Source organism: Cervus canadensis, chromosome 8 (assembly GCF_019320065.1).
Source record: "Cervus canadensis isolate Bull #8, Minnesota chromosome 8, ASM1932006v1, whole genome shotgun sequence".
NCBI lineage: Eukaryota > Metazoa > Chordata > Mammalia > Artiodactyla > Cervidae > Cervus > Cervus canadensis.
The window spans coordinates 84323144-84334526 of NC_057393.1; the positions used below are offsets into that span (position 1 = coordinate 84323144).

General features: G+C 44.2%; 1 protein-coding gene across 1 annotated transcript; it reads left to right on the plus strand.

Annotated features, from left to right (window-relative positions):
• The first annotated feature begins 6258 nt into the window (after positions 1-6258).
• Positions 6259-6720, plus strand: LOC122446605 (40S ribosomal protein S15a). Its single transcript, XM_043477028.1, has one exon. The coding sequence runs from the start codon at positions 6291-6293 to the stop codon at positions 6681-6683; it is 393 nt and encodes a 130-aa protein (XP_043332963.1). The 5' UTR covers positions 6259-6290; the 3' UTR covers positions 6684-6720.
• Positions 6721-11383: the final 4663 nt, after the last annotated feature.

Below are 11383 nucleotides of genomic sequence, written 5' to 3' on the forward strand. Positions count from 1 at the left end.
GAGTTCGATTCCTGGGTTGGGAAGATCTGCTGAAGAAGGGATAGGCTACCCACTCCAGTATTCTTGGGCTTCCCTTGTGGCTCAGCTGGTAAAGAATCCACCTGCAATGTGGGAGACCTGGGTTCAATCCCTGGGTTGGGAAGATGCCCTGGAGAAGGGAACGGCTACCCACTCCAGTATTCTGGCCTAGAGAATTCCATGGACTATACAGTCCATCGGGTCACAGAGTGTCGGACACAACTGAGCGACTTTCACTTTCACAGGGAATTAAGAGCCAACAGATGCAGGAAAAGTTCCTTACCTCCCCTTAACTGACTATAATAGAGTATACATTTCCTCATAAAGGAAATTTCTGGGACTTTCTTTTTGGTCCAGTGCTTAAGACTCTACAATTCGAATGCAGGGCGAAGTGTTCCATCCCTGGTTAGGGAACTAAGATCCCACATGCACATGGTGAGGCCAAAAAATACAAATAAAAGAGAAAAATGCATACATATGGAATTTAGAAAGATGGTAATGATGACCCTATATGCAAGACAGCAAAAGAGATACAGATATAAATAACAGACTCCTTTGGACTCTGAGGGAGAAGGTGATGGTGGGATGATTTGAGAGAATAGCACTGAAACATGTATATTACCATATGTGAAATAGATCACCAGTCCAAGTTCAAGGCATGAAACAGGGCACTCAAAGCTGGTACACTGGGACAACCCAGAGGGATGGGGTGGGCAGGGAGTTGGGAGGGGGGTTCAGGATGGGGGACACATGTTCACCCATGGCTGATTCATGTCAATGTATGGAAAACCCACCACAATATTGTAAAGTAATTAGCCTCCAATTAAAATAAATAAATTCAGTTCAGTTCAGTCGCTCAGTCATGTCCAACTCTTTGCGACCCCTGCACCCCAGGCCTCCCTGTCCATCACCAACTCCCGGAGTCCACCCAAACCCATGTCCATTGTGTCAGTGATGCCATCCAACTATCTCATCCTCCATCGTCCCCTTCTCCTCCTGCCTTCAATCTTTCCCAGCATTAGGGTCTTTTCAAATCAGCTCTTCCCATGAGGTGGCCAAAGTATTGGAGTTTCAGCTTCAACATCAGTCCTTCCAATGAACACCCAGGACTGATCTCCTTTAGGATGGACTGGTTGGATCTCCTGCAGTCCAAGGGACTCTCAAGAGTCTTCTCCAGCACCACAGTTCAAAAGCATCAATTCTTCAGCACTCAGCTTTCTTTATAGTCCAACTCTCACATCCATACCTGACCACTGGAAAAACCATAGCCTTGATTAGATGAACCTTTGTTGACAAAGTAATATGCTGTCCAGGTTGGTCATAACTTTCCTTCCAAGGAGTAAGTGTCTTTTTAATTTCATGGCTGCAATCACCATCTGCAGTGATTTTGGAGCCTAGAAAAAATAAAGTCAGCCACTGTTTTCCCCATCTGCCATGAAGTGATGGGACCGGATGCCATGATCTTAGTTTTCTGAATGTTGAGCTTAAGCCAACTTTTTCACTCTCCTCTTTCACTTTCATCAAGAGGCTCTTTAGTTCTTCTTTACTTTCTGCCATAAGGGTGGTGTCATCTGCATATCTGAGGTTATTGATATTTCTCCCAGCAATCTTGATTCCAGCTTGTGCTTCCTCCAGCCCAGCATTTCTCATGATGTACTCTGCATATAAGTTAAATAAGCAGGGTGACAAATAAAAGAGGAAATTTCCATTTGTAAAGTTGCTTCAGTGTCAGGAAGAGGACCACCCCTAGAGACAACTCTGATCATCTGAGACCCTTAACTGCACAATATATTTCCTCCCTTCAACTTCTCCTAACTTGCCTCTACTCTCTCAGAAGTGCTGAACTTTTTTTCCTATGTTTAGTCTAAAACAGTCTTTAAGCCTCAATCACTTGGTCATGACTGAAGCGATTTAGCAGCAGCAGCACTTGGCCACAATCTCGAATATATTTTCCTTGTGGAACTCCAACACATCTTAATCCCCACAAGTCTTTTGTCAGTTTAATTCCCAAGGCCCTTCTCAGGTGGCACAGTGGTAAAGAATCCACCTGCCAATACAGGAGATGCAAAAGCCATGGGTTTGATCCCTGGGCCAGGAAAAATCTCCTGGAGTAGGATATGGCAACCCACTCCAGTATTCTTGCCTGGAGAATCCCGTGGACAGAGGAGCCTGGCGGGCTATAGTCCACAGGGTCACAAAGGCGGACATGACTGAGCAACTGCGCGCGCGCGCACACACACACACACACACACACACACACACACACACACACACACACACACACACAGAGCTGCAGAACCTAGCTGGGCAGAAGAAAAAGGTTTTTGCCTCCTGTACAGTCTGCTTGAAATAAAGTATTTGTTGGGCTCACCTATTAAGGAGAAAATTCTGGGTTCTTTTTAAATACTCCTGCCAAACTTGTAACCTAGCAGGACCCTATAGGGCCTTGCCGGAAGAGGACCACCTCCACCACGTCCTCTGTCTACTTCTTATCTGTAGAGAAACTTTAGCCTCCTAGGTCTTCCCCAAGTTTCAAAGAGGGAATTTAATCAGAGAAGTGAGAAAATACAGAAAGGAAAACAGTCAAACAAGACAAAATAATAATAGTTTAGCCATTAAATAAAGTCAAGAAACTAAAGACTCCTTTAGTTCCTTCTCAAGGGCTATAGATACTATTCTGAGCCATACACTTTAAGTTGTTTTGGGGCTACTGAAACCCTTACCAGGAAGAAGTTAACCACATGCTGCCCAGACTGGCTGGAACCAGAAGGCTGATGACGGTAACTCTCAATTTCCTCACTATCAACCAATAAGAAGAATGTACAGGAGCTAATCAAAAACCCCACAACCCATCTCCCTCACCCAGTCTTTAAAAACCTTTGGTCAAAGAAAGATAAAGATCATTACAGCATACTAACACATATATATGGAATTTAGAAAGATGGTAATGATAACCCTATATGCAAAACAGAAAAAGAGACACAGATGTACAGAACAGACTTTTGGGCTCTGTGGGAGAAGGCGAGGGTGGGATGTTTCGAGAGAACAGCATGTATATTATCTATGGTGAAACAGACCACCGGCCCAGGTGGGATGCATGAGACAGGTGCTCGGGCCAGGTGCACTGGGAGGACCCAGGGGAATCGGGTGGGAGGGGGGGATCGGGATGGGGAATACATGTAACTCCATGGCTGATTCATGTCAGTGTATGACAAAACCCACTGCAATGTTGCGAAGTAATTAGCATCCAACTAATAAAAATAATTGAAAAAAAAAAAAAAAAAAACCTTTGGCCAAAAGCCTGCAGGGAGTTTGGTCTTTTAAGCACTAGAGGTCCCGGACCCCTTCCTAACAAGCACCTTATATAAACCTGCACTTTGCTTCATCACCACTAGGTGTCAGTAGATTGACTTTACTGCTAAGCTCCTGCGGGCTAGGGGACCCAAGTTTGGTGCCCTAACGAAACCAATAGAAAGTTGTCAGCGACCAGAACTTGGGATTGGAATACTTTGTCACAACCTAAACTTGAACTAGGTTCATTCAGGGATTTTATCAAGAGAAAGACTGCAGAACGGGGCAGACAGCTTCCTTACAGGAGATTCATGTGTGGCAGTTTCATCCGGCAGTCGTGTGAGCAAGGCAACTTGTAAGTAGGTCTTGGTCCTTGTGCTTGCAAATATGGGCTACGCAGGTGCCCGGTTTCTGAAAGCAGCCTCTGTTTACAGTAAGACGAAGGACCGGAGGACAATCCTATTTTCCGATAGTTCAAGCCAGATCCTGGGCCCTCAGGGCTGTGTAAGTTCAGGGCAGAAGTGCAGTATTTAGAGCTTCTAAAGAAGGAGGCGGGACTGCGAGGACGGCAGGTCGGGTGGCAGGGGGCACCGTTCCATGCGCCCGCACCTCCCTGTTTCGGATGCCCGCGGGGTCCCGCCTCTTTCGCTGAGCTGGCGCAGGAGGCCGGGGAGCTGAGCAGCCCCCTCAGCTGTTCAGTTTCTAGGTTTGCTCGGCCGCAGGCCCCGCCTTCCTTCCTGGGGCGGACTTAGCGGGCCCAGAACCACAATTCCCACAAGGCGCCGCGCTCGGGGGGCGTGGCCAGGAGGGGCGTGGCCAGGAGGGAGAGCGTGGCCTCGGCGGCTGGACGATCAGCGATGCTGAGAGTCTTGGTGCTTACCTTCTCGGCTTCCCTACCGGGCTTCCCAGAGCTGGGGAGCTTTCTCATCCTTGGGGTGATGTCTGATCCTCTGACCCCTAGAGTCACTCAACATCTGGGAGCGTCGCCTCAGACAGGAGCTCGACGGGCAGCATGTGCCAAAGAGTTGTGTGGGAAGCCCAGGGTGGGGACCGTGTTACATGGAAGCTGCTGACGGTCCTGGACTTCGTGGGGGAACCTGTTTGAGACCCAGGAAGTTACAGGTGCTGGTACGGGAATCCCAGGGAAAACTGGGGCCAAAACCAGCACTGCGAGCCGGAAGCCAGCAATAAGAGTAAAGAAAGTGAAAGTCGCTCAGTCGTGTCCCACTCTCTGGGACCCCATGGACTATGCAGCCCATGGAATTCTCCAGGCCAGACTACTGGAGTGGGTAGCTGTTCCCTTTTTCAGGGGATTTTCCCAACTTAGGGATTGAACCCAGGTCTCCCACATTGCAGGCAGATTCTTTATCAGCTGAGCCATCAGGGAAGCCAAAGAGTATTGGAGTGGGTAGCCTATCCCTTCTCTAGCAGACCTTCCCAACGCAGGAAACGAACCGGGGTCTCCTGCATTGCAGGCGGATTCTTTACCTGCTGAGCTACCAGGGAGGCCCAGAAGCCAGCAATAACTCTGCGGAAAATCCCAACCTCTAAGATGCTTGAATTTTGGCAATGAAAATAATCAGGAAAGTTGACAGTGGAATCAATGTGATGTCTGTGGAGCAATGCTGAAACTTTTAGATTTGTCCTCCAGATCTTTCTTAGCTATCATTCATAGCTTTTATCCTTTCATCCCTTGTGTTGCATTCTGAGAGAATACCTTGGCTTGGTATTCCAGCTGTCTGGTTTGATTTTCAGTAGTGGCCATTCTGCTATTCAACCCATCTCTTTCAGTAGCTGTTTGTATTTCCAGTATCTCTGGTTAACTTATTTTCATAACTGCCTGCTCTCATTTCGTGATGTGATATTCTTGTTTATCCCTGTGTTTAAATAATGCTGATTTTAAGGTCCTGATCACTTAAAAAAGTTTCCTCAGGTGTAAATTCTCTTTTAAAAAAAGAAGAAAATGTATGTTGAAGTTGTTCTTTTTTGTTTTGGTTTTCTTGAAATATTTGAGATTGTTGGTTATGTGTCACTTTTTTTTTTTTTTTTTTTTACCCAAGAACCGTAATTTTTACTCTTTGCAGAGGGAAGAGGGATAAGGAGAGGACACTGGGGTTTAAATATTTTTTTCTTTTAATGAAAGTGGAAAGAAGCAAGATTTGTAGCCTAGTGACTATCTGGGGAACCCCATCCTTCCTAAACCTGGGATTTTGTGTATTTCTCTTACTGAAACTCTCATACTCTTTGCTCCTAGCTGGAAGCAGAGATCCCATCTTCTGCTCCCTGAGAGCCTGTATTTTGTGAAGCCTCTTATTCTGTTATCACAACTAGTTACCTTTCTGTTTCCCTTGGCTCCCTCTCTCCAGGTTTTCAACCCCCTTTCCTCATGTGCGAATGGGGATGGTAGGAAAGAGTGATCCAAGGAGCCTCCCTCAATTATTTCAGTATCTTTTTTCAGTATTTAAAAGGGAACCAACAATCCTCACTAGGATTCTCAAAAGATGAATGAAAAACAATGCCAGTAATAAATCTGCTATAGACATGAAAAGGCATCTGTTCTTTATATTGCATATAATTTTTTTTAATTAACATTATGTGAAACATAAGAATTAGCTTGAGGTAATCATTTCGAAGGGCTTCCCCGGTGGCTCAGATAGTAGAGACTCTGCCTCCAATGTAAGATACCCAGGATCAGTCTCTGGATTGGGAAGATCCCCTGGAGAAGGAGATGGCTACCCAATCCAGTATTCTTGCCTGGAAAATTCCATGGACAGAGGAACCTGGTGGGACACAGTCCATGGGGTTACAAAGATTCTGACATGGCTGAGCGACTTTTACTTCCCGTCACTTCAATCATTTGAAAACTGATGTCCATATACTTTTATATCTTAGTAAACAAAGATGCTGTAGGGTCTTACTGATCATTCTTACTCTATATAAGAACTCTTGGACTCTTTCCGCCATCTTTCCGTGCCGCCAGAATGGTGCGCATGAATGTCCTGGCTGATGCTCTCAAGAGTATCAACAACGCCGAAAAGAGAGGCAAACGCCAGGTGCTTATTCGGCCGTGCTCCAAGGTCATCGTCAGGTTTCTAACAGTGATGATGAAGCATGGTTACATTGGCGAATTTGAAATCATTGATGATCACAGGGCTGGGAAAATTGTTGTGAACCTCACAGGCAGGCTAAATAAGTGTGGAGTGATCAGCCCCAGATTTGATGTGCAACTCAAAGATCTAGAAAAATGGCAGAATAACCTGCTCCCATCCCGTCAGTTTGGTTTCATTGTACTGACAACCTCAGCTGGCATCATGGACCATGAAGAAGCAAGACGAAAACATACAGGAGGGAAAATCCTTGGATTCTTTTTCTAGGGATGTAATACGTACAAATAAAATGCCTTAGAGGACACACACACACAAAAAAAAAGAACTCTTGGAGTTCTGTTAAGATAACACCATCCATTTAAAAAAAAAAAAAAAGGTAAAACTGGAACAGTGATCAAGCATTAACTCCTATTTGTGCCCTGAACCCCTGATGGTGGGCATAATTAAAAATTTGAATATTTACCCTTTAAATTAAGAACTTTGAGGGTCTGTTGTTTCAGCACATAAGCACTTCATTGACAGAGGTATGATTTTCATCATTCTTTAAGCGGGTAGAAGAGGACACACAAAAATAAAGATATTGTTTAGTTTTAGGTAAAAAATAAATAAATAAATTATTATGGTGTGTAAAACCTTTATAGTACCTAGGTTGGCATACTGCATCCCCGTTTTGAATCACAGCAAATTCAGGCTGAACAAATGCTTTTGCTTCCATAACATAGTCATCATCCTCACTCTGGATATTTCTACATCTGCTTTCACAGCTGTAGGCAGGTACCTAAGTTCCCAAGCTCCACTAACGGTAGCAAGTACAGTGTAGAATCAGACTTTATCCACTTCAGAGTTTAATCCTTTTGTGCTTTCTATTTCTCCCTTCTCTTTCAACAGCTAAGAAAACCTTGCTGAGCAAAACTTGTATTTTTGACCAGTTCATGAAAGATACAGTAAAAATACTAAAATCAGTTAACTAGCTATTACTGATTGGTATTAGCCAGTGATAATAGCGGGGGCTTCCCTGGTGACTCAGCTGTAAAGAACCCACCTGCCAATTCAGGAATTGTAGGAGATGCAGTTTCAGTCCTTGGGTTGGAAAGATCCCCTGGAGAAGGAAGTGGCAACCCGTTCCAGTATTCTTGCCTGGGAAATCCCAAGGACAGAGGAGCCTGATGGGCTACAGTCCATGGGGTCGCAGAAGAGCTGGACACGACTTAGCAACTAAACAACAAAACTGATAATTATTATAGATAATTTGAAATGTTGGTGGAAACATTGATGATAAAACTCTTTTCACAGCCTGGTAATAGAGCCAGAGCACAAACAGCTCAGCTATGAAGAATTTACACACACACACAGATGCACTATAAATGTGATTACCAGCTGGATTCCGTTGGTGGTTTCTTCATACCCAACCCCACTCTTGCTTGGGTAGAAGAACTTCAAGCAGCTTCATAACAATCAAATAATTTTATTATTTATTTATTTTTAATTTTTTTGAACTTTTTATTTTGCATTGGGGTATAGCTGATTAACAATGTTGTCATAGTTTCAGGTGGACAGCAAAGGGACTCAGCCACACAGATACATGTTTCTATTCTCCCTCAAATCCCCCTCCTATCCAGGCTACAGCCTCACACTGAGCAGAGTTACAGCAAAGCAAATCAGCTATAAGAGGTTGGTTGGTGCCTTTTTAAGCAACCACTTGGAAGCATCACTATAAACAAAGCTAGTGGAGGTGATGGAATTCCAGCTGAGCTATTTCAAGTCCTAAAAGATGATGTTGTTAAAGTGCTGCACTCAATATGCCAGCAAATTTGGAAAACTCAGCAGTGGCCACAGGACTGGAAAAGGTCACTTTTCATCCCAATTTGAAAGAAAGGCGGCAATGCCAAAGAATGTCCAAACTACTGCATAATTGCACTCATCTCACATGCTAGCAAAGTAATGCTCAAAATTCTCCAAGCCGGGCTTCAATAGTATGTGAAGCGAGAACTTCCAGGTGTTCAAGCTGGATTTAGAAAAGGCAGAGGAACCAGAGATCAAATTGCCAACATCCACTGGATCATCGAAAAAGCAAGAGAGTTCCAGAAAAACATCTACTTCTGCTTTATTGACTATGGCCAAGCCTTTGACTATGGCAGAGCCTTTGACTGTGTGGGTCACAACAAACTGTGAATAATTTTTCAAGAGATGGGAATACCAGACCACCTGACCTGCCTCCTGAGAAACCTCTATGAAGGTCAAGAAGCAACAGTTAGAACCAGACACAGAACAATGGACTGGTTCCTAACTGGGAAAGGAGTACGTCAAAGCTGTAAGGTGTCACCCTGCTTATTTAACTTCTATGCAGAGTACATCATGAGAAATGCTGGGCTGAATGAAGCAGAAGCTAGAATCAAGATTGCCGGGAGAAATATCAATAACCTCAAATATGCAGATGACACCACCCTTATGGCAGAAAGGGAAGAGGAACTGAAGAGCCTCTTGTTGAAAGTGAAAGAGGAGAGTGAAAAAGCTGGCTTCAAACTCAACATTCAAAAAACAAAGATCATGGCATCCGGTCCCATCACTTCATGGCAAACAGAAGGGGAAACAGTGCAAACAGTGACAGACTATTTTTTTGAGCTCCAAATCACTGCAGATGGTGACTGCAGCCCTAAAATTAAAAGACGCTTGCTCCTTGGAAGAAAAGCTAAGACCAATGTAAACGGCATATTAAAAAGCGGACACATTACTTTACCGACAAAGTTCTGTCTCATCAAAGCTATGGTTTTTCCGGTAGTCATGTATGGATGTGACAGTTGGACCATAAAGAAATCTGAGTGCTGAAGAATTGATGCTATTGAACTGTGGTGTTGGAGAAGACTCTTGAGAGTCCCTTGGACTGCAAGGAGATCCAACCAATCCATCCTAAAGGAAATCAGTCCTGAATATTCATTGGAGGGACTGATGCTGAAGCTGAAACTCCAGTACTTTCGCCACCTGCTGTGAAGAACTGATTCTTGGGAAAGATCCTGATGCTGGGAAAGATTGAAGGCAGGGTGAGAAGGGGACGACAGAGGATGAGATGGTTGGATGGCATCACCAACTCGATGGACATGAGTTTGAGTAAACTCCAGTTGCTGGCGATGGACAGGGAGTCCTGGCATGCTGCAGTCCGTGGGTCACAAAGAGTCAGACACAGCTGAGCGACTGAACTGAACTGAACTGGACTGATGCAGCTATACATATACATATATCCCCTCTTCTTTGGATTTCATTCTTATTCAGGTCACCACAGGGCACTGAGTAGAGTTCCCTGAGCTATACAGTAGGTTCTCGTTAGTTACCTATTTTATCATGTTCATGTTAGTCACTCAGTCATGTCCAACTCTTTGCAACCCCATGGACTGTAGCCTGCCAGGCTCCTCTGTCCATGGAATTTTCCAGCCAAGAATATTGGAGTGGATTGCCATGCCCTTCTCCAGAGGATCTTCCCAAACCAGGGATTGAACCCAGATCTCCTGCATTGTAGGCAGCTTCTCTACCATCTGAGCCATGAGGTAAGACCCATCTATTTTATGCATAGTATCATTAGTATCTCCTGGAGCTTGCTCAAACTCATGTCCATCGAGTTGGTGATGCCATCCAACCATCTCATCCTCTGTCATCCCCTTCTCATCCTGCCTTCAATCTTTTCCAGCATCAGGGTCTTTTCCAATGAGTCAGTTCTTCGCATCAGGTGGCCAAAACATTGGAGCCTCAGCTTCAGCATCAGTCCTTCCAGTGAATATTCAAGGTTGATTTCCTTTAGGTTTGACTGGTTTGATCTCCTTGCTGTTTGAAGGCATCAAAACCACAATTTGAAGGCATCAATTCTTCAGCACTCAGCCTTTCTTATTGTCCAGATCTCACATCTATACACGACTCCTGGAAAACTCATAGCTTTGACTAGATGAACCTTTGTTGGCAAAGTAACGTCACTGCTTTTTAATATGCTGTCTAGGTTTGTCATAACTTTTCTTCCAAGGAGCAAGCGTCTTTTAATTTCATGGATGCAGTCACTGTCCTCAGTGACTTTGGAGTCCAAGAAAATAAAGTCTGTCACTGTTTCCATTGTTACCCCATCTGTTTGTCATGAAGTGGTAGGACTGGATGCCATGATCTTAGTTTTTTAATGTTTTTTAAATGGTAAAAACATGATCTTAGTCTTTTAAATGTTGGCTTTAAGCCAGATCACTCTCCTCTTTCACCGTCATTGAAGTGAAGTCGCTCAGTTGTGTCCGACTCTTTGCGACCCCATGGACTGTAGCCTACCAGGATCCTCAGTACATGGGATTTTCCAGGCAAGAATACTGGAGTGGGTTGCCATTTCCTTCTCCAGGGAATCTTCCTGACCCAGGGATCGAAGCCAGGTCTCCTGCATTGTAGACAGACACTTTACCATCTGAGATACCAGGGAAGCCCTCGCCTTCATCAAGGGGCTCTTTAATTCCTCTTCCCTTTTTGCCATTAGGGTGGTGTCATTTGCATATCTGAGGTAATTGATATTTCTCCTGGCAATCTTGATTCCAGCTTGTGCTTCCTCCAGTCTGGCATTTTGCATGATGTGCTGTCTTCTGAATATTATTTTAGAAAAGCCTAAATTTAGGATTTCATCCTGGCAATTTGTTAGCACACTTCCTAGAGTAGGGATGAAAGAAAGCACAAATGTGACAAGAACACCTCATTCTTGAACAGATCATATTCTAAGGTGCAGCGTTTGGTAATATAGCCCACCGCACACTCCCTCACCTACAAGCTTCCTCATCTCTCTAGCTCACAGATATCAAGCAGAAACACTGATTTTAGATTTTATTGAATTTTTATTTTACAGATTATATGGTCACATTAACAGAAGTCTTAAAAAGGTAAAAGTTGCCCTAACATTTTGCAAATAAATTAAACTCTTGTTTGAGGTAATTGGTGTTTTCTTTCTAGATTCCACATGC

Excerpts from the sequence above, each read along its gene's own strand:
- LOC122446605 (XM_043477028.1), top strand. The coding sequence starts at position 6,291 with ATGGTGCGCATGAATGTCCTGGCTGATGCTCTCAAGAGTATCAACAAC.